The 26174-nt window shown below is 50.9% G+C and overlaps 11 protein-coding genes and 1 non-coding gene across 12 annotated transcripts; 7 read left to right on the top strand and 5 right to left on the bottom strand.

Moving 5' to 3' along the window:
* Positions 1–2520: 2520 nt before the first annotated feature.
* HO133_000873 (uncharacterized protein) lies at positions 2521–3111 on the bottom strand (the record flags this gene model as incomplete). Its single annotated transcript, XM_037291806.1, has 1 exon — positions 2521–3111. One exon carries the CDS (start codon positions 3109–3111, stop codon positions 2521–2523), a length of 591 nt encoding a protein of 196 aa, XP_037152168.1.
* A 619-nt stretch (positions 3112–3730) lies between these two features.
* HO133_000872 (uncharacterized protein) lies at positions 3731–4047 on the top strand (the record flags this gene model as incomplete). The annotated part of the gene is made up of 2 exons (XM_037291805.1): positions 3731–3925; positions 3979–4047. 2 exons carry the CDS (start codon positions 3731–3733, stop codon positions 4045–4047), a joined length of 264 nt encoding a protein of 87 aa, XP_037152167.1.
* Positions 4048–5851: 1804 nt separating this feature from the next.
* Positions 5852–7926, top strand: HO133_000871 (uncharacterized protein; the record flags this gene model as incomplete). The annotated part of the gene is made up of 4 exons (XM_037291804.1): positions 5852–5975; positions 6160–6923; positions 6987–7442; positions 7495–7926. 4 exons carry the CDS (start codon positions 5852–5854, stop codon positions 7924–7926), a joined length of 1776 nt encoding a protein of 591 aa, XP_037152166.1.
* Positions 7927–8508: 582 nt separating this feature from the next.
* On the top strand, positions 8509–10143 carry HO133_000870 (uncharacterized protein; the record flags this gene model as incomplete). Its single annotated transcript, XM_037291803.1, has 3 exons — positions 8509–8875; positions 8924–9236; positions 9792–10143. 3 exons carry the CDS (start codon positions 8509–8511, stop codon positions 10141–10143), a joined length of 1032 nt encoding a protein of 343 aa, XP_037152165.1.
* Positions 10144–11583: 1440 nt separating this feature from the next.
* On the bottom strand, positions 11584–11663 carry HO133_000869. Its single transcript has one exon. It is a non-coding gene; the product is annotated as a tRNA-Arg (tRNA).
* A 649-nt stretch (positions 11664–12312) lies between these two features.
* On the top strand, positions 12313–12888 carry HO133_000868 (uncharacterized protein; the record flags this gene model as incomplete). Its single annotated transcript, XM_037291802.1, has 1 exon — positions 12313–12888. The coding sequence occupies one exon, from the start codon at positions 12313–12315 to the stop codon at positions 12886–12888; it is 576 nt and encodes a 191-aa protein (XP_037152164.1).
* Positions 12889–13835: 947 nt separating this feature from the next.
* HO133_000867 (uncharacterized protein) lies at positions 13836–16740 on the bottom strand (the record flags this gene model as incomplete). The annotated part of the gene is made up of 4 exons (XM_037291801.1): positions 13836–15303; positions 15357–16123; positions 16171–16282; positions 16334–16740. The coding sequence occupies 4 exons, from the start codon at positions 16738–16740 to the stop codon at positions 13836–13838; spliced, it is 2754 nt and encodes a 917-aa protein (XP_037152163.1).
* A 1570-nt stretch (positions 16741–18310) lies between these two features.
* HO133_000866 (uncharacterized protein) lies at positions 18311–19492 on the top strand (the record flags this gene model as incomplete). Its single annotated transcript, XM_037291800.1, has 1 exon — positions 18311–19492. The coding sequence occupies one exon, from the start codon at positions 18311–18313 to the stop codon at positions 19490–19492; it is 1182 nt and encodes a 393-aa protein (XP_037152162.1).
* Positions 19493–20440: 948 nt separating this feature from the next.
* On the top strand, positions 20441–21293 carry HO133_000865 (uncharacterized protein; the record flags this gene model as incomplete). The annotated part of the gene is made up of 3 exons (XM_037291799.1): positions 20441–20596; positions 20761–20843; positions 20927–21293. The coding sequence occupies 3 exons, from the start codon at positions 20441–20443 to the stop codon at positions 21291–21293; spliced, it is 606 nt and encodes a 201-aa protein (XP_037152161.1).
* A 173-nt stretch (positions 21294–21466) lies between these two features.
* HO133_000864 (uncharacterized protein) lies at positions 21467–22946 on the bottom strand (the record flags this gene model as incomplete). Its single annotated transcript, XM_037291798.1, has 2 exons — positions 21467–22796; positions 22912–22946. The coding sequence occupies 2 exons, from the start codon at positions 22944–22946 to the stop codon at positions 21467–21469; spliced, it is 1365 nt and encodes a 454-aa protein (XP_037152160.1).
* Positions 22947–23415: 469 nt separating this feature from the next.
* On the top strand, positions 23416–24166 carry HO133_000863 (uncharacterized protein; the record flags this gene model as incomplete). The annotated part of the gene is made up of 3 exons (XM_037291797.1): positions 23416–23631; positions 23755–23882; positions 23953–24166. The coding sequence occupies 3 exons, from the start codon at positions 23416–23418 to the stop codon at positions 24164–24166; spliced, it is 558 nt and encodes a 185-aa protein (XP_037152159.1).
* A 166-nt stretch (positions 24167–24332) lies between these two features.
* Positions 24333–25440, bottom strand: HO133_000862 (uncharacterized protein; the record flags this gene model as incomplete). Its single annotated transcript, XM_037291796.1, has 2 exons — positions 24333–25154; positions 25210–25440. The coding sequence occupies 2 exons, from the start codon at positions 25438–25440 to the stop codon at positions 24333–24335; spliced, it is 1053 nt and encodes a 350-aa protein (XP_037152158.1).
* Between the last annotated feature and the right edge of the window lie 734 nt (positions 25441–26174).

Raw genomic sequence — 26174 nt, 5'->3', positions numbered from 1 at the left:
AAAGGCTGAGCTGGTCCCTTCGGTAATATTCAACGTAACATCGCCTTTTATTAACGGCCGCATGGCGCGCATATTTTTCCATTGAACGTAAAAAGACTCAATCAATTCTACGGAGTTACAACATCCATTAAATAATAAATCACAATCGTTATTGTCTACTTCGATACGCAGCTCAATCATTGATACTCGAGACAGATTCTAAGACACCTCCCCACCAGTCCTGTCAATTACCTTCTGGGGTTGCATAGAGCTATTAGCATCCCCGTAGATTCGATATGCTATTCACGACGTCTTCTGATATAGTCAAGCATCCGAATATGATAGAATCTGCTCCAAAAGCCCAATCCGAGTTCTGCCAAACGGGTCGAGCACCGCTGACCCCCTTTCTTTGTGGAATTCACGGAGCTCTAATCATCAACATTAGGCCTATTTCCTAATTGTTTCCATATCTTTCGTGATACTCTTAGGACTCTAGCCAAAATCGGTCAAAGTTAGGACTATTCCTCCTTCCTTCGACGCCGGAGGATTCTGGTATTATCCCCGTTCAGCGCTATAGACCGATCTCCGAGCCTCGCATCTGCCTTGGTGTTCGAGTTTCTGTGCTGCTACTCTTACGCTTTTCTTTCAGATGTTTCTTGACGAGAGCGGCGTTATCTCGATATAAGACATGATCAAAGTCAACCTTAGTGACAAAATTTCACAGCTCGGTATTTTCCGTCTGGGTGGCTTAGCCCCCTTGCTTTATGTAAACACATCACGTCCCCATGGGGTTTTGCGGGGAACTTTGGAATGCGTTGTGGAGGGATCAGTGCTTACACCCATTGCTTTTTAAAATAGGACCTCGAATGAATCTTGCTTCATCTTCTCACTTATGGAAACGGGTCTTTCACCTGTCTGCGACTCCAGGCAATGCCCTGTCCCGTTGTACCTCGGAGCCAGGAGCCAATCATTCCCTCGGCGAGAACCTTGCGTTCTTGTTACAGATCAAGGCAATGACTTGATCGAGCGGCGTACCTGTTATAGCGAACACGTACCCCGTGCTCCACCACCATCACCTACAAAGCTCACTCCATTGACCTGTGCCGAACTTAACGAAGCTTGTCCATCCGCCTCTTGCGCTCTGCTTCTCGTCGACCGAAAGATCGAGGCACACCGGGCAAGGCTGTTACCAACAGAGCACAGAAAATCCCCAGGCTGGTACTCTCACGCCCTTATGAGTGATAGCGTTTCCGGGATGAAGCTCGAGACTTCCGATGAACAGATGCACAGAATGACTCCACTGCAACAGATCTCATCGGCATCTGACGATGACGATACAACAGTGACGAACTCGAGCTGTCCCTCGTCAAGAAGCAGCGGCACTAATACTCTTGTGAATGACCTTCCAGGCGACAGAGAAGTCGCTCCCCATTCCACAGCCATCGGCGTCCACTATCAGCGCAAAATAGCAACATATTCGCAGTTGGCAACCCAGCCTCCGTCTCCAAAGTCACCCACCTTCAGTCTTTTCAATCTACGATCTTCGAGGACTGCTATGGCAGACGCGCCAAGCAGGTTCCGTTCCCCTTCACAAAGTAGCGATTCCTTAGGACCTCGACCCACTGTCACCGGCAGCCAAAATTCTTCGCTAACACCGATTGGCTCAAGCGCCATTCCGGACATAGCAGGACTACCGCTGAAGTACAAGCAAAGCAAGACGAAGTCTTGGCCAGGCTCATGCAGCTCGCTTCCAGGACCGGACATTGTCAGCATGCCCAAGGTTACAACGAGGCCAAAATCGCGCGACTGCGACTTCGCTTATGCTTACTGTAGAGAACGCAAGGCAGAATGTGATGGTGTGATACCCAGCTGCCGGAAGTGCCTCTCGAGAAGCGAGACTTGCTCTTTCAACAAATACTCTACAAGTCTGCAACCTTTAGAAGAGCACGCGAGAGGAAAAGAAACGATGGACGAGCAACAGGCGGCGACAATGGAAGAGGAGCATTCTCATTTTTCTGATTACAGCACGGACGAGGATGATGACGGCGAGAAGGTACCATCGAACGCTCGGCTCTTCAATTCCCTAGGCAGGCTACACTCAAGGTCGAAACCCAGGTTGTCCTGGGGCAATTTATTCTCTAGGTCTTGATGGCACATACAGCCGGCATGGACTTCTGCGAATGTTCAGTTGGTCTCTTAAGTCCCAATGTTTGGACGAGTTTTTCTTTGGACCAAAAATTTGATGTAATTCGGGTCGATTCCATAGTGGAGGCTTTCTTTGATGGATTTGCACACATAGCTGCTGTTGTACTTGACGACTCTCCATGGTTTTGTTTAGGCGTTGATGGCGACGCTTAACCTCTCGAATCTTGTTCGAATGGATAGTTTTCGGTATCTACCTCTCGGCTCTATCGAGCAGATCCTCTTCAAGGCAAAAGTCAAGCCCCAGGACGCGGGCGACTCCAGCAATGAAGCAAGGGGCGACACTTAGGCCCAGTGCGTTTGAAATATGGTGTCGACTTGGCCGCATCATCGATGAACTCACCCCAACCCTGCCTCCTTGTCCATTCTTCCTTCTTCCCACTCCCTTCCCTCGAACCTTCCCACCTTTACCCCTGCGACCTTCATCTCCTGGTCTACTCTCTCTACCCAGCTCCTCACAAGCGGATGCGCATCAACCACATCCCGAAACGTAACCTCCTCTCCCTTTCCCTGAACCTGATACCTCCAGATCCCATCCTCACCCCACCACTCCCTCCCAAAAATCTTCTCAATGGCCAGATGCTCTCTCGCCTCCTTCACCAACTGCCCGAGTCCCTTCCTGTCCACACTCTCCTGCGAATGGGCAGCACATAATCCCTCTAACGCCCCAAGTATGTAACCCACACGCAGCCCGAAGACTGCGCCGAGGGAGTATCCTTCGTCGAAACCGGGCTGCAGGGACCGCTGTTTGGAAGCGGAGATTCCGGCCCGGTAGCCGGCTGTGGAGTGCGTGCTACGGAGGCGCGGGATATCTGAAGGATCGGCTGTGGTGGGAGAGGTGGGGGACGAGTCGGAGAAGATGTCCGAGAGGTTGTTGTTGATGGTGGGTGAGGAAGGAGAGGGTGGGGTGGAGGGAGGTGTGAGAGCCATAGTGTGATAGTATGGTAGATATCCTCTCATAAGAGTAGTGAGGTTGAAAAGAGCGTTGAGAAGCAGGGATGTCATTGGTTCGAGCTGTCATGGTATGGATCCTCATAGCAAGGGTACGACGGGAGGCCTAAGGTTGTCATCGTGATCCCTGCGATATGACTGAGCCACCACGTCAGAAAATCCCTGTGTCTTGCTTCTGAACGTTGTTTTGGATTGCACAGCTTTCTCAGAGTCAGAAAGCAAGAGCCACAGCGCCGCCGCAGTCAAGGCAAGGTGCCGTGATGAAGCCCGAGGTTGTCTGCGGCGCTACCAGGCGTCCCGTTGCTGTGCATGAAGCCCCCAATGCGGTCAGACTATGCCACCAGAGGTTGAGACAACCGTGCCTGGTTCAGAAAGTCTCCCTATTACTTGCATTCGTCCTATTTTCTAAGGCCCGAACAGCCGCTGACTGTCCAACACGTATTCTTTCCCCTCTGCGGCCCAGAGAAAGGTTTAAGCTATTTTGAGCCGTCAGCAGCTCAGCGTCCTACTTAAGCTTCCTCCACCTTCTCGTATTCTTCGTATCTTGTATATCGTGTCATTTCCTTCTCCAAACTTTTGAAAAGCTATTGGAATCACCATGGCTTCTCCCATTTACGACTCTAGGAAAGAGCTACTATCAGAAGCCCTCCACAAAGCTGAAAACGCCGTCTTCTTCGACGACCGTGGAAACTATGCTGATGCCATCCGGGCTTACGGCAATTCATGCGCGCTGTTAGGACAGGTGATGAGGACGACTCTTACGAGCGTGGATCGAGCTACGGTCGAAACCATCGTCAGTAGCTTTTTGAAAAGAACATGTGAATGTGTCTAATGATTTTGACGCAGCGGACCTCCTACATAAAGCGGATATACGAACTCCAAGGGAGCTTGGGACCCATGTCGCCCAGGTTCTGAAGTGGTAATGGCGCTCTTGCTGCCATCGGTGTCAAAAGAGGAGCTGGTTGACCTCCCAGGTCTCGGGATGGGAGCTCCTTCCTGCCCAATGTCTCGGGACCGGATCTCTACATCTCTCCTCGAGGAACGTCGATCAGTCATACATGTTCATTCTGATAAAACTGCTTCCCCTCAACATATTTCAACAGTTGTTCGGTCACTCATTCTTCAAGATGCCAACGCCAACGGACTCAATGCCCTTAAAGCATGCTGACGTTGGGCCTTTCCGTCCTCGAGCTCTATGCCCGCTCCCAAAAGATGGCACACCGAGTCATCCAGGTCTATTACCATTCCTACTGATAAGCCCACCCATGCCAGGCTGGATATCTTGAAGCAGGCGCCTAAGCAGTACGAACGAGGCCTCAAGGACCTACAGGAAGGACAAACGAGAGGATGAGTTCCGAGAACTACGAGCCAGCGAAGAGGCCTTGCAATGTCATTTGATGGCCCTTGAGAGCCAGATGGTCGAACTATGAGTGGAGTTCAAGAGACTCCGCAATGGCTCTCGCGTCTTTCGAGGGCTAGATCCCCTCAAAGGCTTCGCATTCTGCAAAACATGGGGACGATCGGTCGCTCAAACGAGAGCTTCAAAATTCCCAAGTTCTGATCGATCTGGAGGAAGATCTCCAGAAGATGGGCTATGCTCCTGCCATGGGAATGAGAGAAAATTTCGCTTCAACGCGAGAAAACCACGCGACCTTTTCGAGGAGACCAACGACACCACTGCCAAACTTAGCCAAGAGCGCCAACCGTTCAAATATGTCATACAGCAACTCAATAGACATCTAGCTGAATCTCAAGGCGAGCAAGCCAAGCCAAGGGCGGAAATCGGGCTTCTTCAAAAACGAAATACCACTTACTTGGACTTCTTGAAGAGGGATATTCCCCAACGCGAGACATTGTTGGCGGCTTTCAGAGGAGTGAAGGAGAAAGGTTGTTTGACGGCAGATGACATCCATGCAGTAGCTGCCTGGCAAGCTTATCCATTGGATACCTACCCATGAACAAAGACAAATCAATGGATCTAGCCATCGGGAGTGGTCAGAATGGTTTTGCGGAGCTGTGAAGACAAGGGCCACGGCGACTGGTTGTGGAGGTGGGCGGACGAGTTCTGATCGTCACAGCATCGGCGAGTCCACGAAGATAACGACAGAGAGTCTTGGCTCGACGGCGACTCGTGGTTCACTACCATCCAACAAACGCAGACGAGGCGGATCAGAAGCAGGAGACGAGCGGGACAACTTCCCCTTCGCTCCTCAACGAAGACGAATAGATTGAATAAGAGATGTACGAGGGGAAGAAGCCTCAAGTTCTAGCGGGTTGGCATTGACTGGGAGCTTGGTTTCATCTCTGTGCTAGAGATCTGGCAGAAAGGACGAACATGGGTTGTCAAGGTTCTCATCTGGAAGTCCAGATTTTGCTGAGAACCTGTATGGAATAGAGACAGCAATAGATGCAATGCAACGGCTATGATTGCTAGTTTCCATCTTTTTAGACCTGCCTGTGACATGCAGCCAATACTGGGAAAAAGTCCCCCATCCTTCAACACATTACAAACACCGAACCTTAGCGTAGTCCAAAACCTCGCTTAAAGAGAGTGACAGTCACTTGCGCACAACTAAATGTCGAACGTCCACTCTTTCCAAGGAACCTCGACCTTCCGTGCGATCCCAATAGCATATCAGTGCTCTCTCAAATGGCGTGTACACACGGGCTCTCACCTCGTATCTGTCAACATGCCGGGTGCTCAACCCTCGCGGCTGCTATGGCAGACAGCGATGCCTCAACGCTGGAATCTTCTGACTCCGAGGAGTCTGGCTCTTCTGAAGGGGACGAGGTAGAGATTGTTGTTGATAGTATGAAATCGACGAATCTTAGAGGAAATAACGGTATGTGATCGCTGGATATGTTTAATGCGTCTGGAACTTTCAAGGAGCCCTTCTGAACTTCTCATGTTTCACTGTCCTTTCATGCAAGAAGCCTAATGTTATTTGCGAACACTTTCCTTTGTTTGGAGAAGCATATATCTTGCAGTTCTCAGGTTCTAATCATCTTTAGAATTCACCTTTGCAGTTCCAAATCCGACAAAAGCGAAAATGGCTGAAGCCTGGGACTCTGATCGCTATTATCACGAGAGTCTGGTGTCGTCTACCGACTCTTCAGACGCAAAACACTTCAATGTCCATCGGGAAGAAATCCGGACAACGCCCCTCTTCTCAGCGGATGTGTTGGCAGGTGTCAACGAGACACAACCGGACGTGCTGCCCCAGTATGGCTTCCTCGCCAAAGTTCTGGACACATTCGGCGGCCAGGGTCAACAGAAAACGCATGACCTCCTGACTCCAGACTTGGGCATTTTCGGCGTTACGCTCAACCCCAACTCTCAGTCCTCCACGACGAGGAGGGGCGACAGCCGGCTGTTCGTCAATATGAATGCTCCATGGTCTGCCTTCATCTGCGGTTCTCAAGGGAGTGGGAAGAGTCATACCTTATCATGCATGCTAGAGGCCGCTCTGAAGCCTTCTAGGCTGGGAAAACTCCCACGCCCACTGGCTGGGATGGTCTTTCACTACGATAAGTTCACGGGATTCTCGGCAAGCCAAATCTGCGAAGCGGCCTACCTCGGCTCCACAGGCATCCCGGTGACGGTCCTGGTATCGCCAAGCAACCTCCATCGTATGCGGAGGGCCTATGAAAACATGCCAGGGTTACCTTCGAATGCACCCAAGCCGGTGGTGGCGCCATTGCTGCTCGAAGAGAAGCACCTAAACGTCGAGCGTATGATGAAGCTGATGGCTATTGACGAGAAAGAAGGAAAGGTTGCCCTATACATGGAGGTGAGTGATGGGATAGAGCCATGTCAGTGAGGTGCCACCAACGTCGTACTGACACTTGGACAGAGCGTATGCAGAATTCTTAGGACGATGGCCATGAACAACCAGCACACCGCAGGTCTGAACTACAAGGAGTTCAAAGACAGACTCCAATTGGAGAATTTCAACGACGGCCAACGAGCGATGCTATACACACGTCTTCAGCTCTTGGAGAGTTTCATGCTCCCGCCAGGAGTATCAGGAAGCGGCTCAATATCACAGGTCAGACCTGATTATGCGAACACAAAGAAAGGAAACGCCCAGAGACTTGAATGGCAGAACAAGGATGATGCACGACAGAGGGCGAAGATTGCGAAAGCAGGCATCTGGTCTTTCCAAGCTGGGAGCCTGACTATTGTCGACCTGAGTTGTCCGTTCGTCGATGAGAGCGCGGCATGTGCTATGTTCAACATTTGCCTTGCCCTCTTCCTGGAAGACAGACAAGAAGCTGGACGGATTGTGGCGCTCGACGAGGCTCACAAAGTAAGGGATTTTCTGTACGCCGAGCGAGATACATGGCACTGACCGGTTCTAGTTCATGACTGGGACGGATTCAAGCTCAGCCTTCACCGAGAGTCTCCTATCGGTGATCCGCCAACAGCGCCATTTAGCCACACGAGTCATCATCGCGACCCAAGAGCCAACGATATCCCCGAGCCTTCTGGATCTAAGTTCGATGACAATAGTGCACCGCTTTACCTCCCCAGCGTGGCTTGTGACGCTCAAATCCCATCTTGCCGCCGTGTCCAGCGAAGGCGAGGCGTCCAAACGACAGGACATTCTCAAGCAGATTGTGGAACTCGGTGCCGGTCAAGCCTTGGTCTTTTCACCTTCAGCCATGCTAGGGGTGGATGATCAGGACGGCAATGGGAGTCCAAGGATGCAGAAGCTGGGGACTCAGTACATCAAGGTGCGTGTCAGACAGAGAATGACCGTGGACGGAGGAAAGAGCATCCTCGCGACTTAGGCCCGATATCTTCCTGTGTCCTCTGGACTGCTGATTGGGTAGCTGGCAACTGCACACTTTCGAGATGGATGTTTGATTCAGATCAAAAGCACCTTCTTTCATGTTAGAGGTTGGATAGGTTCTGCTAGATAGTGTGAAGTGTGAATAGATAGGTAGCCATGAGTCCGGTTACATCTTTTCTGCCAGAGCCACAAACACTATTTGCGGAATACATTCGGGTCGTGCCCAGCCTATCCACGTCCTTCTCGTCTTGATAGTGTGTCGCTTCGCCTTTTTGCCTTCTTCATCTCAAAAATCTAGACCGCCATAGTCCAGATCGCGGAGAAAGAGTGGAGTGCAGATCTGCGGTTACGTAAGCCTAGAGCAATGCAATTCCGTGGAGATGGCTCCTTCTGACGTCACAGCTATGCGTCGACGACATCATAGCCGGCTGAGGTCTTTGCGGGTGGTGTGCAAAAGGAAAACACTAGACAATTGACTGCATATAATCCACGCTCTCCCTTTTGTCCAACCAATGTGTCTTTGACTTTACAGCGCCTGTTATTCAGTATTCTCCTACATACACATTTCCACACGCTCAAAATGCCTACCACCAAGCGCTGCGGCACCGAAACCGCCGGTAACAAAGCCATCGGCGGCGTCCCAAGAATCCATTACTTCGATTTTCAGTCCCGAGGCCGGGGCCAGGTTATTCGCCTCATGTGGGAAGATGCCGGCATCGCCTACGATGACACGCGCTACAGCTTTGAAGAATACCCTGATTACAAGAAGACTCGCATTATGGAGATGAACCCGACGACCAAAATCCCCGTCGTTGAGTTGAATGGGAGAATCCTGACGCAGAGCTATGCCATCCTCAGGCATTTTGCTAGAAAGCTGGGGCACTATGATGGGGAGACCGAAGAAGAAAAGTACTGGGCTGATGCTATGTGCGATATCGTCATCGACTGTACGTGACATTAAGTCTGTTACGAGGAAAATCTCTTAATAAGATTAGGGCGCTTCGTCTTCATCCAAGCTTTCTTTGCGGACAACATGGAAGAGACCTATCCTGAGCATCAAAAGACCGCTCGACCGAGATTCCTGAAAGCTTTGGAGACGCATCTGAAGACACATGATCTATCCACATCCGGGCCGTATATCATTGGTAAAAACATCACATATGCGGATATGGTGCTCTACCAGATCTGCCACGATGAGAATTTGACACAGGAGGGGAGAAAGGGGCTGAAGGATTACCCTAGGTTGGCGGAGCTGGTGGATGCAGTGGAGGCGAGGCCAAAGGTCAAGGCCTTTTTGCAGAGTGATAGGTATCTAGGTTGATACGAATCGATCTGAATAACCGCTTCTTGTGGAATCTGCGGGGTCAGCATTTGTGCGCGGATACCATCTCATGGTGAGGTTAGGGAATGACGGTCCACGATACTGAGCGGATGCCGCTGAGCCTGGGGAAGGAGCTTGGCCGAGCGGGTCTGCCGATGCTGAGGATCCACAAGATCCGAATGTTCCGAATGTTCCCGCTCGTTGAGAACCGGCGCTGCAGGAATGATAGTCGTATATCTCTTGAACCCAAGGCGGGAGCTCGGCAAATCTCTCTTTCGTTCATCGGAGGAGAAGGTTATCTCTCGAACGCGTCTTCATCGACCTGATGCGGTATTGACTGACACATCTTAGGTCAGTGAGTGGGTCAGCCTGGGTGCTGCCAATGCTGAAGCCGACTTGACTACGCCTGACATCAGACCGTTGAAGAGTGCATATTGAGAGCTAGATGCCCATTTCACTCTGCGCTCATATGTTGTTGGTTACTTATTGTCAGCCGCTGATACTATCATTTGCAGTGCACTACGTGGGAATTAGGCCGCAAGTTCCATGATCAAGCGAAGCAAGAAAAACATTTGTCCATGGTTCAACTTTATCAATCGATGGATCGTCACTGGCGTGGCAGATTTCAATGCTTTAGCACACCGGAAGCGCTCCCTAGCAAGTGCAGAGGGTGGTAATTATAACATCGGTCTCAGTCATGTGAAAGGCGGAGTAGTGACTCGGTTTCCACCAGAGCCGTCGGGCTTCCTCCGCGTTGGTCATGCAAAAGCCGCCTTGCTCAATGATTTCCTCGCGCATGGGAAAGGCAATTGGAACCTGATCTGCCCTTTCGATGTTACCAACTCATCAGAAGAATCACAGAAGTTCGAGGATTCTATTGTTGATGATTTATAGATGATGAAGATTTATTCCAATAGAATATCGCACTCAAGCGACTTCTTCCCGCAAACGTACGAGTATTGCATTCAACTATTGCGCAAAGGGAAAGTCTACGCCGACGATACCCAAAAAAAAGGTTATGAGTAATGAAAGAAGGATCGGAATCGAGAGCAAGCGTCGTGGACCAAGTGCGATAGAGAGCCTTGCTCGATTCGAGGGAATGAGGGCAGGATCTAAAGAGGGTACCCGATGGTGCTTCCGCGCGAGAATCTCCATTGATAATATTAACAAAGTCCTACGAGACCCTATTATCTATTGCTGTAATATCCAGCCTCATCATAGGACTGGCAGTACTTGGAGGGCCTATCCGGCCTACGATTTCTGTGCCCTTATCTTGGACTCCATCGAGGGTGTGACTCAGATCACCCTAATGAATTGGGGCAATGCGATTGTGCGAAAGATACACAGGACCATGAATCCCTCGAAGAGGGCGATGACTAACTGGGAGTTAGACCTCTACTTGCAAGTCGACTTCAAAAAAACTAGGAAGCAAATCACGTGGTTGGCCCGAGAGCCCCAAGAGGAAGACCTCGTGCCGGTCCATCTGATCATTTGTGGCTACCTCATTACGAAGACAAAGTTGAGAAATTCGACAATATCGAGAATCTCCTAACACCGCAGACGGAAATTTCGCCACTCTCGTGGTGGGCGAGACATTATTCAGTTCGAGTGCAAAGAGTATTTCAGAGTGGACCAGCTTTTGTTGGATGATAAGCCCGCAGTCTTGTTTGAGATTCCCACGGGTAAGATGAAATAGTCCACAATATTCAAAAGCTCGCAGTGACGCTTTGAAGCAAAAGAGAGGATATGACAGGCTTCCAAGAAGATGCCAAGTCCAGTCTCTACCGACTACTATCTACTATAAACGCCTACCCTTGAACAGCAAAATGTACCCCTTAAAGTCAAGCACGTTGCTTTATGCTATATACCGCTAGCGAAAGGCTTCCCCGGCAGTCGCACCTGCTGTCTTTTCGAGTCCTCTGTACAGTAACGGCATGGTTTAGAGGAAAGCGTTTACTTTCTTTCGATCTATCTAGTCACAATCTATCCAACTTCAAGTTGAGTGACGAGTAGGATGGATGAATCATTCTGTCTTAGGGACCCCCCATGGGCCATGTTTTATACTTCATACAATAGAGGTAGTTGATCCAGTACGTGACTTGGAGGAGGCTGGGAACCTTGGTTCGACAGTGCGTTTCACAATCTCGCATACTTACAATGTACTATGATGGGTATTCGGAGAGTGTAGAGGGAGCTGCAACTATGCTCGATGAAGCCGAGGGAAAGAGAAACACAAAAAACCCCCCGTCTTATATAAAAATCCATCACCTTTCTTTAAAAAAAAGGACCCACCCCATTGATCCTGCTTAGGGGCAAGAGAATGCAAAAAAAATGCACTCACGGCGGGGCTCGAACCCGCAGCCTCCAGATGTCAAGATAGAAGTCTGATGCGCTACCACTGTGGAATGATCAGTTAACTAATTGGCCGAGCGAAGGGTTCAGTGAAAACTAACTTGCGCCACGCGAGCTGGGAATATCTATTAATAGAGTAGTCCTAAATCAATATATATTAATGAACACAGGAGCCAGTGAGTCAAATTGAGCCGATCTTGCGTATATCTTCAATTGTGCTCGATAGCAAAATAAGTAAACGAGGAACCGCCGCTAGCAGCCGTGCCTTCAAGAAACCCAGACATCACAACGTTGTCGTCAAAGGTGTACATAATTTCAAGAGATCTGGCGGAAAAACAATGACCCTAGACCGGTTGGTCAGGCGTAACTGGGGGCGTAACCTCGGTCTGAACGCGCCTGCAGGGGAAATACAACCATGGGAGCTCACAACGCCAACGATTGAGGACTTTGTAGTTATCGCAATTGCCTGCTCAAGTAAAACACCAAAGGCTTAGATGCCATAGCAATTGGAACATCAGTGGAAGGGATCACTCTCTCACCACCGCAGCTGGTTGAGGAAACCATTCTCCGCGTCAATTTCCGCGGCGTAGGGCTGGTTTTCCGCCGTCACATTTCCACTCCTCGACCACTGACCGCGACGCATACATACATACATACATACATACATACATACACACCTTGACGCCTCCATTGCGACTCACGACAACTCTCATGGCACTCCTCCAGCGCCCACCCCTACCGCCAATGTCCAGCCCAGAAACCCCACGACCCCCCTCCTCCTCCACCCGCACGCGCAACCAACTCAACATCTTCCTAACCGGCGCCGCCCTCCTCACCCTCTCCTCGCTCCTGACACGTCGCTCCCTCCACCTCCGCCGACGATCCATCATCCCCCGCTTCTACCACCCCTCCAACCAACACCCGTCTTTGAAGATCGACGGCCGGTTGGAAGCCTACCAAGCGCTCGGGATTGCAACGGTCAATGTTGCGAGTTTTTTCACCATGGCGGGAGGGGGTTTGCTGTGGGCGTTTGATATCGGCAGCGTGGAGGATATCGGGAGGAGGGTTGGGGGCGGGAGGGGAGGAGGTGGGAAATGGAGGGGGAGGGGAGAGAGGGGGGAGGATGAGGAGGAGTTTGAGAAGTGGGTTGCTTCGTTGACGGGGAGGCAGACGGCGGAGGAGAGGAGGTGGAGTGCTCGAGGACCTGAGGAGGAGGAGCGGGCGAGGGAGGAGGGGTATGCGGTGGTGGAGCCGCGGGGTATGAATGAGAGGGGAAAGCCAAGATGATGGTGGGTTTCCCGTTGACCTACATCGAGGCCTTGAAGACTTCGGCTTGTCTTGCATGGGATCTGCCTATGGCAATCCTGTCGTCAGTCAATCTTTCGCTCGTCTCCCAGGTTTCTCACGACCTGGATGACTGAATTGATCTCTGCATCTGTTCGACTGCTCCAGGTCATTGAGTTCCCGATTTGATTTCACTGCGTTGCATGGTCCGCAACGCAGCCTGGAAGGCTTTGCAAGAACAGCCTCTTTAATTAGAGTCATCACGATAACATACCATCCAAGCAAGCCATTTTTGGCGGAACGAGAACCTGTTGTCACCGGGTTTTTTGGGGCAAGACCTATCAGGATCAGTCACAGGATAGGGCTGTAGGACGTCACGTATTGCATCTGCTTCGAAACACGGATGGGGGCCGCTCTGATGGTCATCATTGTCAGGATCGGGATAATGAATGGGGAGCTCATGGTTGGGGAGGCATGACTGCTCGTCGACATCAGGGCAGCCATGGTCATGAGCTTGAGGCGCTGCTGCTGCTATTTGGGTTAGCAGGAGGGCGAAAAACAGAAAGAAGCCCTTTGCTACGGCCATTCCGTGACGAACGAGGAGGGAGAGGGAATACGGAGATACACGCTGAGGAGTCACGCTGAAGGCAGATGCACATATGAAAGGCTCGGTTAGATGTCCCTTGCAGGGGGTCGAGAAAGACGATAGCACTGGTACATTTCTGAATGCTTGAGTAGACAGGAGCCCAGAGCAGTAGCACATATCGAGCGCACAAACGTTGAAGCTAGTGTCTTGCGCACCCGTCTTTTCTACAAATTGTATCTCAGCCTCGTCGTCACTTTCGACAACTGGACAATTGAAGTGTAAGGAAATGGTATCTCTAGCAAATGCACGCGATGGTATCGTAGGTACCAACCGAGACAGCGAAGGCCGTAACGCCGTGATCTCATCAAGAAGAAAATGTGTGGAGCATCGAGCCACTGCAAGCACCATCACCGCCGCCGCCGCCGTTGGGGAACCATCGTTGGTGGTCCTGCTCGTAGGAGTACCCCGTATGATCGTAACCGTCGTACTGTATGGCTTCCATGTCAGTCCCAAAGAACATGTCATTAAAAGGCCCGGAAGCCGAGGTCGTTGGTACCTGGCAATAGGAGAGGACTTGATCGTAAGCCGAGAAAACTGGCTGGTGGAACGGTGCTGAGCTCGCGTAGCCATGTTGCGGAAGGAACATGCTCGATGAAGCCGGTCCCTGTGTGGAATGGGTGCATTGCATACCCTGCATCTGATCCGCTGCATGTCCTTGGTGATCTGAGACGCCTCCGTAGGTTGAAGCTTCAGCCGGGTTTCTTCCAACCTTCGAGGCAACTTTGCGCAACATGTCATCGCACAGGGACCAAGCCCGCCTCGCCGCTTCATTCTCTGACAAACCCCGTAGCCAATCTGTTGCCTTCTTTGCCGAGTCGAAAATCTCGTCAACCTCGTTGGGCATATGATCCGAACGAAAGGAGAGTTCAAGCATCAAAATAGTGGCGGCCTGCATGAGATAATGCACTAGACACCACCAAGGAGCGACTGTATATAGACCAACTGGATTCGGCTCCTGGGGCAACATCTCCAACATATCTCGCGCCGCGTGTACGCTTTTAATAGCAGTCTCGCGGTTGAAATCTTTAGCTTTGTCTGATTGATTGGGGATACTTCGGTCGACCCGACACAGACAGGGCCGGTTGATGATTGCCAAGATGCTGTAATAAAAGAAACCGAGGCTCATTCGCTCACGAACAAATTGTTGGTCTCGTTGCTTTTTGGTGAAATCAAATACATTGGGCAGGTTGCCACGCCAGTCCTCGATTTTCGAGTTCAGGGACGCAATAGTGTTTTGGACATCAGCCCAGGACTTTGACATGGCATCAGCACGGTAAAGGCGGTTCAGGACAACGTTGCTAAAGGTGCTCAACTTCGTGTGGTATCCGAAGTAAAGTGCGTTAGTGGTAGGTATTGCTTGCTTCCGCTCTTGCGACGATGGCAGCGATAATGGTGACATTGAATCAGCTGGAGAATTTTTGGACTTTAACGAGTAGCTAATTGAGGACGGCGGGGTCGTTGTGCCATCAGTCTGTCGCGATTCTTCACTAGACATGCGCCGGAGCAGCGCGATATCCTGGGGACTGGGCGCATTATTTCCTACGAAGGAATCTTCTTCGAGAGGGAGCGGCGCCGGTGCAGTACAGTCGGTCTCCGAGAAAGATGTGGTACGTCCGGTCATGACGGCCAGTATACGTTCAAGACTGCACACTGCCCACCAAACACGGTATCGGATCTCTTTTGAGGTTTCCGGAACATCCTTGCTATCGTTTCGTAGGTTGAGGCCTAGGGTGGCAGCGTGCCTGATAGCGATGCCACTAGTTGACCAGGACCTATAGGCGGTGTCAGACGGAAATTGTCTCATTAAGTTGAGGCTACGACTTACCTATTAATCTGGTTCAAGGCCATCAGATAGAAAGACATGAGACCCGTAATCTGTACTTTCTGCAACTCAGCGTGGCCTAGTATGGCCTCCGAATTGAAGCCGAGTATCCGAGCACGAGTGAAGTAGACCAGGTGATCTGTTTGGTCGCCATTCCACTCGGCTTGGATGAGATGGGAGTATTTAGCACCGATGGCGAAAATCAGATTTAGGATGGCCAGCCAATTCTGGTTGATTTTTGATTGATCCTCCTTGAGTTGGAATGCTTGGTACTGGCTGATGAAAGTACTCTTTCCAATAATTGGGAACGCAGGATGAACGGTTTCCAGATAGCTTTGAAACAGCATATTCGCCGTTGCCTGTGATGGCATTTCGAACGGGTCGACGTGATGAGGAGGAGTCAAGGTCAAGTCATCGCAATGGTAGGTTGATTCACTAATCGGAGTAAGATCTGAACCGAAAATCTCGTTATGAAGAGCTGGCGATGACTGTCCACTGGGCAATGAGCCTTCATCGTCGTGCTCCTGCTCCTCAGAATCTTGTCCGGTCTGTCGCTTGAGCCGTTGCATCCAAGTCACTTCCGAGTTCTTGCCATGGTATCCTGTGGCACGAGCGGCGGGGTTTCGGTTGTAGTCTTCGTCAATGCAATCTAAGGATTCGGTAGAACCAGCTCGAGCGCTGGCTTTGAACTCCCCAGCCGGCTCTCGGTGCACACCTGACTTTTTGCTATGTGGGGTTGCTGATTCATCATCGTCCTCCGGAGATAGCTCCTGGAGGGGTCAGCCGGAATGCCTATCATGCAGTCTCAGCATTTTACTCTGTCCAAGGTCCTTCGGATCAAGGCTTGGTCTTCAAATCCAGCACGCAAGCTGAGCTCTTCGAGAAGCTGCTCGTACTCTTCGACCCTGCCGACCAGACTACCAAGTTGTCTATGGTCACAGATGTCAACCAGGAAACACTTCTTTTCAACAAGTACTCACTTTTTGGTTTTATCGCGTTTGCCATCCGCATACATGCACGTGAGCTTGAAGTCTTCGCAGTGCTGGCAAACCGGACGTTCTCCACTGCACTTTGTCTTCCTTTGCCTGCATGGCTCACATGCGTGAGCGACACGATTTTTGTCCGCTGATGCAGATCCTTTGGAGAGACACATTTCTTCGCTATTGCGACGTAGGCGAGGTATGGCTACCTTGGGCGGATTCTGTGATTGCGCACTGCCCTGGTGGGATGGAGCAGCGGTGGGGAGGGCAGCGGTCGGTGCGTAAGGTGAAGGCTGTGGTTGAGACGGCTCTGGTTGCTGGCCTGTTATGTTGGTGAGGGATACCGAGGCTGGCGGCTTGCCGGCCTGCTTGGAACCTGCCCGCTTCATCTTTTCTCGGGTGACCATTCTTTGGGCGGCCCCTCGCGGAAAGTGTAGAGACGGTCTTCGATAATTCTAGCAGCAATGTAACAGTGCTTTCCAAACATACAAGCAAAAATTTCCTCTGTTAATCGTGATGTTGTGTATGGCGGCGTATGGAGCGTGACGGGCTCTGGGGGAGTAGTGACGAAGATGGAGATAATTTGGCGCAATTCATGGCGGGCTCGGGCGATAATTGGGAGGTGTGCGCAGTGTCCTGTGATCTTAGGAGGGTTAATATCAGCACGGCACTGCGAAGACTCTAGCTGAGAAGGATAGGTGGCAGATGTAGAGTGGTGAAGGAGGAAAAGTTGACGTGCCACGAATGCGTTGACACGATGACCAAGCAGACTTTTGCCATTGAACCCTGGGCATGGAAATGTTTGAATTGCTCGTTTACATACCTACTCTGATTCTGGTGTCCGAATAAAAGATGATCCCCACTATGTCGATAGTGCAGCGACGCTTTCTCTTAAGTCTAGCCAGGTGAAGGTGGGATGTGGGAGGCGGGACGAAAGGGACGAGAAAGACGAGGGAATGAGATCGCCTAAAGGCAAGAGCACGACGGACATGTTTGCAGCCCATGCTAGCGCCGCAGCGAGACTTTCTTCGATTCAATGACATGCGATGCCTAGGTAAGGTAGAGATTGTGGTAAACATTCGGACACAGCAACAGGTTTGCGACTCCTGGCGGAATTATGCAAGTACGACGACCGGCTTGCTTCTAAAGTTCTTGGAGTACAATGTACATTCTTAAAGTCAACTACCTATTAATTATTGCGTAGCCGGTGCAGCCAGTGCAGCCAGTGCAGCCAATGTCGAATCCGAGCAGAGAGATCGCTGATGAGATGGCACGATGGATCATGGATGTGATGGCTGAACGTAACGCTAAACTAACCGCCACACCTTTCTCCTGGTGCCACCAAGACCCTGACCGGGCGAACCTCCGATGAATCGTACGGCATTTGGAGATGGCGACAAGTACCCTGACTCGCTTGGCTGCTGAAGCTTCATTTGAATTGCATCACCTGTCCAGCACAAGGCAGTCCGTCTCTGCCTTGTCTACTCCACCTCTGCAATTCCAACCCAAATACGAGGCGCTTCGCTTTGTCAAGATTTCAGAAACAAGAAAGAGGCCATGGGTAAGATTACTTTTAAAGTACGTTCGAGTACCCAGGTACTTAGAAGAGGATGTAGAATTTCTATAGAATGAGATACCCCTCCAAGCCAAGCAAGCTATACTCTATATGGTTAGCCAATCAGTCGAAAATCTCCTGCTATCTTCTATCTCTCCCAGTGTGCCAATGTCCTGCTTAAACGCTCAGACCGTTGAAGGTTTTTCTTATGGACGCGATTTGCCGCCAAGTCCGTAGAACACAAACATGTAATTTGTCCACTGAATTCTTCCAACTTATACCCCTTCCTTATATTCCCGAATCTCGCTCTAGATGAATGTTGGATGGCCCTAGTTGACAAGTCTTGCGGAGATTGAGCGTTGAGCTTGTCCATTCTGCTTTCTGTAGTGCAACATTGCTTCCACCCCCCAGAATCTTACACGATGGGAGCTCTAGACGCCGTATCGTCCTCCCTGCCACCTCCAGAGAAGAATTACTTCGACCAAAACCCACCCCCAGAGACTCTTGACTTTCACGGCAAGCTTGCAAAAGCCTTCATCTCTCACCACCTCCAATCCAACAGGGCTGTGGTGCTGGTGACCTCGGGCGGAACAACGGTGCCTCTTGAGAATCAGACCGTGAGATTCATTGACAACTTCTCCGCTGGTACCCGTGGGGCCACATCCGCGGAGTGTTTCCTAGACGCTGGCTATGCTGTTATTTTCCTTCACCGGCAATTCTCTCTACTGCCATATTCGAGGCATTATAGCCATTCTACGAATTGTTTCCTAGACTATATGATAGAGGGGGAGAACAGCGAGGTCGTAGTGAATCCAGAATATCAGAAAAAGATGCTAGGCGTCTTGCGTGAATACAACGCAGCGAGGCGGAACAACACTCTGCTGCTGATCTCCTTTACAACAGTGACAGAGTATCTATGGGAGCTCAGAAAGATTTCGATGTTGATGAGACCTCTGGGACCGAAGGCGCTCTTTTACTTGGCCGCAGCAGTCTCAGATTTCTTCCTACCAAGAGACCGGCTTTCCGAGCACAAAATTCAGTCGTCGGAGACAAACAGAGCTGGTGGAGCGGCAGAACCAGGGCCATCCGGCAATGCAGATACCTTCCAAGGGAAACAGCTCATTATTAACTTGGATCCAGTCCCTAAATTCTTGAAGAGCCTGGTCGACGGCTGGGCACCCGAGGGCATGATCATCAGTTTCAAGCTTGAGACCGATCCGTCTCTGCTGGTGTCCAAAGCTCAACAAGCGCTGGAGAAGTACTCCCATCATCTTGTCATTGGCAATCTCTTGTCGACGAGGAAATTTGAGGTGGTCTTTGTTGCGCCCGGAAAAGAAGAGCGGTGGATCAGAGTGCCCGTCCATAGAAGGGTCAAAAGCGTCTCCGGAGTTAGACCCACCATCGATGCGGTGAACAATGGAGATATACCAGAACAAGAATGGATGAACGGGGATTTAGAGCAGGAAATTGAATCACTCATTGTACCTGAAGTCGCCAAAATGCATCGATTATTCACCCAGAGGTCGCAGCAGCACAAAGAAGAGGATGAAGATGATCTATTAGCAAAAGCACTCGCGTGGGCAGAGTTTGGCAACGCAGATTGAGGATGCTCCATACATGGACCAGACTATGACTATGTAAGGCTAGGCGCTATCACGGTGATTTCTGTGCCCTGCGGAGCCGGCAAATAATTACGGAGTGGCAAGTTCAAATGGGCAAATACGAGGGTACAATACCATGGCGAAGGTCCTACAGAATGCCACGCAGGTTTCAAGGCACTCTCCAGCAGCTAGACACCAATGCAAGGAGAAAGCCTGATTGAAGACATGAAGAGACTGGATTGGGTTGAGTAACGACGACTCATCTGGCCCGGTTGACATCAACGATGGTCAGGACCAAGAAATCGCAAAGGACGCTCTGGGTTTTACTGACAAGGTTTTGTATCCTGGCTCTAATCTTTGAGCTGGAATGACATCCCCTCTGCTGAGCCAATGGATTGTGGCTCTCGCTCCATCTCTTTCTCGGTTTGCTGTCTTCAACAGTCACCCACAGATCGAAAAACGGGCTTTTTTGGATGGGCATTGCGTTTCATTGCCATGCCAACCCATGTCTATGTTGGAAATTCAACGTGGCCTTCAGTCCTGAGATGTTTGGGTTGAGACTTTGGCTCAAACCCTGGGAGCTTGACATGTAGTAAATGACCCCTACTCTTGCTGAACATCTCGAATTGTTAAAAGTAGATTGCTGCTGATGGCGCCCTTCCAATTTCCCATGTATCATACTTGTCATTCTCCATCCTTCCCAGTACACGTATGGATCCCTTTCTTGCGTTTGACCATCGTCTGTGTCAACTATTGGATAGCTCATAACGCAATACCTAGCTCAGAGAAAGACGAGGAAATCAACAACAGCGTAAAGTCATGAACTTCAAAACGATTCCTTGGCGGTCCGCTCGGCTACTCAGCCCTACGGCGATCATAAACTCCCACACAAAATCAGGAACTCAACCTGAACCTCGATCCAAGGACAGCTACAATTCCACGACCGCAATTATGGCTGCCCTCAATAAGATCGCATCAACGAGCCCTTCGAGGCAAACGCCTTCTGAGCTCGAGACCGGCATCGCAAACGCCCTTTATGACCTGGAGTCAAATATTCCGGACATGAAGACCGCGCTGAGGCCTCTGCAGTTCGTTTCTGCTCGTGAGGTAAGAATTCCTTCAAACACGATCTCTGCCCGATACAGCAGTGTCTCTCCGATGCTGAGCTCGCCCAATCTATCTGAGCTCTGAATCTGGAGTCGTACATTGACCGTACAACCCATCCGAACTGGCGAGGCCGCAAGCTAACGAAACCTCTCCTCAACCCACAGCTCGAAGTGGGCCACGGCAAGAAAGCCATCGTCATCTTCGTCCCCGTGCCCCTCCTCCCCGGCTTCCACAAAGTCCAGCAACGGTACCTCTCTCCATCCCCTCATCCCCACTACCCCAAATCCACCCTACCAACCACCACTGACCCCCCCCCCTCCTCCTTTCCAGCCTCACACGCGAACTCGAAAAGAAGTTTTCCGACCGCCACGTCCTCTTCCTCGCCTCGCGCCGCATCCTCCCCCGCCCCAAACGGTCCAACCGCTCGCGCACCTCGCAGACCCAAAAACGCCCCCACAGCCGTACCTTGACCGCCGTGCACGATGCCATCCTGAGCGATGTGGTGTACCCGGTCGAGATTGTGGGGAAGCGGACTCGGACGAGGGAGGATGGGAGTAAGGTGTTGAAGGTGGTGTTGGATGAGAAGGAGAGGGGTGGGGTGGATTACAGGCTCGATACGTATGCGGAGGTGTATCGGAAGTTGACGGGGAAGGGGGTCGGGTTCGAGTTCCCGTTGGGAGGGCCTGCTGAGTACTAGGGAAGTGTGGCCGAGGAGACAGGTGTGGAAGCTCGCTATACTTCAGCTTTCGGTGAAGAGACTGGCATGGCAGATCAAACTCCAGCAGAAGGTGCACTAGGTGAAAATGGATCAGAATCTTGCAATGTGTAAAAATTCCTCCTTTCGGGTATCTCAAGCCACGTCTGGCTCCGCTAGGATGATGCTGCTTCGAGCTTCCCTACCCTCCCAACACCAAGAACAGTCCAGTATGCTAGTTCTCTCTTCTCCTTCTTCTCGCCCTTTGCCTCATCTTTCCCTTCCCGTTCCAAATCAGCCTCCCATTCCATTCTCACAAACATGGGTATTTCGAGCACATCTATATCGTCTTCCAATTCCTCACTCTCCGCAATAGCTGCACAAGCGACCTCGACCACAACGCTTGTCCAGTTCCTCCCTTTCTCCCAGACCTTACCAGCCTCGGCTATCCTTCCACCCTCACCTCCCGCATACTCAACTTTCGAAATGCTAAAGAGCTTACTGGATCTTCGGCTCTTACCATCACCGAGGGCCTCGTCCCACTGGTCTACGTTGGAGCCAATGTCAAACTCTGGGCAGAGAACGGTCACTTTGTGGGTATACTGCCCAGGAGTTTGTACAGGTGTTGCAAGGGTGACTTTGACAGCGTCAAAGAGAGGGTTCTTGAGAGTGACCAGAAATTGGCTTGGTCGCAGTGGCGTCAACGCTTTGAGATCAATCAGAGGTAGCTCGGCAGAAGGTGATGGCTGTAATGGCTTAAGTGATATGGTTGGAATGTAATTCAAGGCTACAAGCCTGATCTTGAAGCGTGTACTTTGGACCTTCTGTTCTGGCCTCACGAGCAAGTGCCGGCAAGCCCGACAGCGTTTGCTGCGTTTCGTGCGGAGGAGGGGGCCCATTGGACGTAGGTCATCGACGAACCGAGACACATGACGCTGTTCGGCTTGTTGAGCTACGCTCGCAATTCCTGTCCAGCCTTCGGTACGTAGCTTTTTTACAGCTTCGTCATCAGAAGCAGGATACACAATCCTGAGTCCTTCTGAAATTTCGGCAGTTTCTCGCATGAGGGTGGATTTTCCCGTATCCTTCTTGCCAAAGGAGCGGCCAGTATAGAGGCTCATGATACGTGCAAGACTGCTCGGAGAGCTATAATTGTAACCTCCGGAGGGAGTGAGAAGTGGGTCCGAAGGATTGGAAGCTGACAGCTGAGAGGAGTAGAAAGATCTAACTGCAGCGAACGCGGCGTCAGGATCGTTGTCCAGCGCAGACAAAGACGTTGACTCAGTCTCGGATGAAGGTCCAGATCCCACAGATTTGGCGAAGTCCGTAGGCATTACGCGAGTAGACCTGGGCCGTCCTCCAACCTTGAGCTTGGCCATCTGTTGGTGCATGTTCTTGTTGCTTTCGAACCGCCAGCCAATGTCAAGGGTCGACCAATTGCAGTACCCGCAGCTCAGGATCCAAGGTTCGCTGACCGCTCTTTCCTCTGGATCTGGATTAATGAAACTGGTAGCCAATGGAGATGTGCAGATGGGGCAATCAAAGCAATTTCTTGAACATCTGCAATCCAATCAGCTCTCTATGCCGTCAATACAGATGGAGACAGTCACGGCTTACCTACCTAGATCCTTCGCTCTTTACCACGCTCAGTGGCATCTCGAAGAGGCAGCTTGGGCAGTACCAACACACTATCTCCTCTATCGTGCAACGTGGACATCTTATCTGCTGGCAATCTTCACAGTATAGAAGATGCTCAAGGGGGTAGAGGGAGAAGCCCGCTCGCGGCGACCTGGGGTCGAACATCCGTTCTTGCTCCTCTTCATCATCTTGAATTTGTATACCTGCATTAACGGGTGTAGAGACATCATTGCAGGGGCAGCTGATGTATGTGTATGGGAAATTCATCGTTATAGAATGGCTAGCATAGCCACTGCTTTGGACAACCAAATGTAAACATCGCAAAGTGATATGAAGCCGAGCGGAGCGTTTCCGCTGCCAAAGCATCCTCTGCGCTTGCCTACGGCCCACTCTCCCCACTCTCGCCGTTCTCTCCAAAGTCTACAGCCGTAGCTCAGGATCCCTTCAAGCAGCCCCTCCACCCTCCTCCCTAGCTATCATGGCAACAATGAACTGGCGCACCATAAACGTTGACCTCTTCGACCCCGAGTCCCCCGCAAACTTCGACATATCCTCCCTCTTGCCCTCCATTCCTTCAGTCTCAGCTTCAGAGGTGCAAACATTGTCAAGCCAAATCAAGCAACTGTTACGAGGGGGAGATTCGGAGGGTGCATTAAGGGGGGCTTTGGAGAATGCGCCGTACGGAGGGGACGCGCAGGCGAAGGTGAGCAACCCACCCGCCCTCCCCCCCAAATTTGATGGAATCAGGTGTAGTGGAGGAGAACAGAAATCACGGATACGAGAGAGTGCATTTAAAATTGGAGCACATTGCTGATTAGTAGGACAGGATGTACATCTAGCAACGGTAGTGGAAACGCTGCAATCGATCAAACAATCCGACATGTCGCCCATGCTCAGCAGGATGTACGGCTCAGAAGGTGGTCCTGAAACTCTGGATGTTCTTATGAAGTACTTGTATGCCGTCCTCTCTCCGACGCCCCGATCCTTTTCAATCCCTCCGCTGACGTATACCTCCGCCCCTTAGATACAAGGGAATGGCGCACACCTCGCAGCCTAGCTCTGGACGGTCATCTATGACACCCCAAGCAACTGGTGGGTTTTCACAAATACAATCAAGGGGGGGAGGAGAGGGAGGTGGACAAGCGATGAGCGTGCTGCTTAGCTGGCATGAGAAATTGGTGGAGATCGCGGGAGCAGGGTCAATCGTACGGGTCATGACGGATCGGAGGACAGTGTGAGGATACCAGAAGGATTAAAACCCTCCGGGTTACTCTATTGGGAATTTCAACCCGCCCGAAGCTGCCTGCGCCTGTGAAAAACCACAGTGCCAGTGCTCTCACGGTCTCAGCGGCAACGGTAGTAGCTTACGACTGTACAGCGTAGCTGTATGCACCAAGCCTCAGACTACGACTTCTTCTCTCCAGGCGCCTCCAAGATCTCCTTGATATTAAGCTGCCCTGTCCCCCTCTCCAACGGCTTCGGCTGGTTCTCCCCCTCCGTCCACCCAATCATGTAGATAATCCTGAAAGTCGCCGGCACCGTCTCCCCTCCCTCCGCATGCAGCTCTCTGTAGACTGCCTCTGCCGCCGCCATCACGTCTCTCCTCAGTCCTCCCGGCTCCCTAGTCAGCGCCGCATTGCTCTCTCCCATCGCCTGCAGATCCGTCATCAGGGCGAAAATGTTCGGATAGTCGACGATGATGTCGTCAACGTCGACCGTTAGCATTTTGAACCCAGCCTTTGTAAGTAAGCCGCCGATGTCACGGACGTCAGCGAGGGGAGAGACGTGAGTGGAGACACCGCCGCGGAGTGCGAGGTCGGCGAGTTGGAGAGAGGTGCGAAGTTCGAAGAGGGAGTCACCGCCCAACATGGCGGCCAGGAAAGGGGAGTCTGGTTTTAGGACGCGGTTTATTTGGGAGAGCATGCCGGGTAGATCATTGACCCAATGGAGGGAGAGGGAGGAGAGGACGGCATTGAACGATCGAAGCTTGAAGGGGAGCGGCTGGTCTGGTGGGCCAAGTGTGGTGCGTGTGTGAGACGGGAGGAGCGAGTTGAATGGGAGGGAAGCGTCCCGGTGGAGGAGGGTCGGCGACGAGTCCGCCGACGTGAGATGTGACAGCCTGGTGGAGAGGGGTGGAGAATCTGGGACAGGAACAGTGAGAGCGTGGCCTATGTTACAGGCATTGGCGCCGAGATCAAGAACGCTGGGGAAATGGCGTTTGATATCCTAGCAATAGCTGTAAGTTCGTACCTCTCGTGGAACGTTGGGGAAGGAAAATTACAAGTAAACGCTCGCAGAGTCTGGAAGCCACTTCATCTCGAAGATAGTCGACTTTCCGGCTGCTTTCTACATCCGCGGCCGCTCGTTCTCGTTGTAGGTGCTTGGTATTGTCGTTGAAGACTTGGAGGATTGGCGCTCCTGGTGCTTGCCTTGCATAATGCCGGCTGGAAGAAATTCGCCGCCGGCGAATAGCGGGTCTCGGGAGGAATGGCCTCAAAGAGGCAGGTTTCATATTGGAGCTACTTGTGAGGGCCAGGGACGTCGTGAAGTTCCATCAGGCCTTCACATCATAATCCGATGATTCCTCATTGCATCATGAAGCTTTTGCCAAGGCGGCGGTATCTCCGTGGCTAAATGCACTTTACCCCTATATTCTTAATCATTGGGAAACAAAAAAGTTCCCGCAAGCACCCCCCTCTCGAAAATTGAAAAATGAAACTTCTAGAATAACTTTATAACGATAAATTATAATTTTCTAAAAACTTTATAACTATTAGAAGATGTAATAAAGATTACGATTTTTAATTTTTAGAATATTATATTTATCTACTGTATAGTAAAATAAAAATCTATTAAATTTTTAAGATTTTTTCGATAAGTCTTGGCGATTATAGAATAGCCGAGGTAAGTTTTCAACGTAAAACGTATATTCTTAATTTATACTGTATCTTACGATATCTAAATTAAAAACTTCTAAAATTCTTAAAATTAATTATTTAGTATTATAAGAAAAGATTATAAAAATTGTAGATTATAAAGACTGGTGGTTGTAAAGATATTCAAGAAATTTCAATTTTTGGTTTTCGAGGGGGGGTGCTTGCGGGAACTTTTCTGTTTCCCAATGATTAAGAATATAGGGGTAAAGCCTTTTTGCCTTTTTGCCCAAATAACTGCATAATAGAGAGGAACGCGAGCTCAAGCCGAGAATTTCTGCGACGCTTATTGTTCAACTTGATGCTGTCAATG

The sequence above is a fragment of the Letharia lupina genome (genome assembly GCF_014066315.1).
Source record: "Letharia lupina isolate WasteWater1 chromosome Unknown contig_11, whole genome shotgun sequence".
Classification (NCBI taxonomy): Eukaryota; Fungi; Ascomycota; class Lecanoromycetes; order Lecanorales; family Parmeliaceae; genus Letharia; species Letharia lupina.
This window is presented reverse-complemented; position numbering and strand designations above follow the sequence as displayed.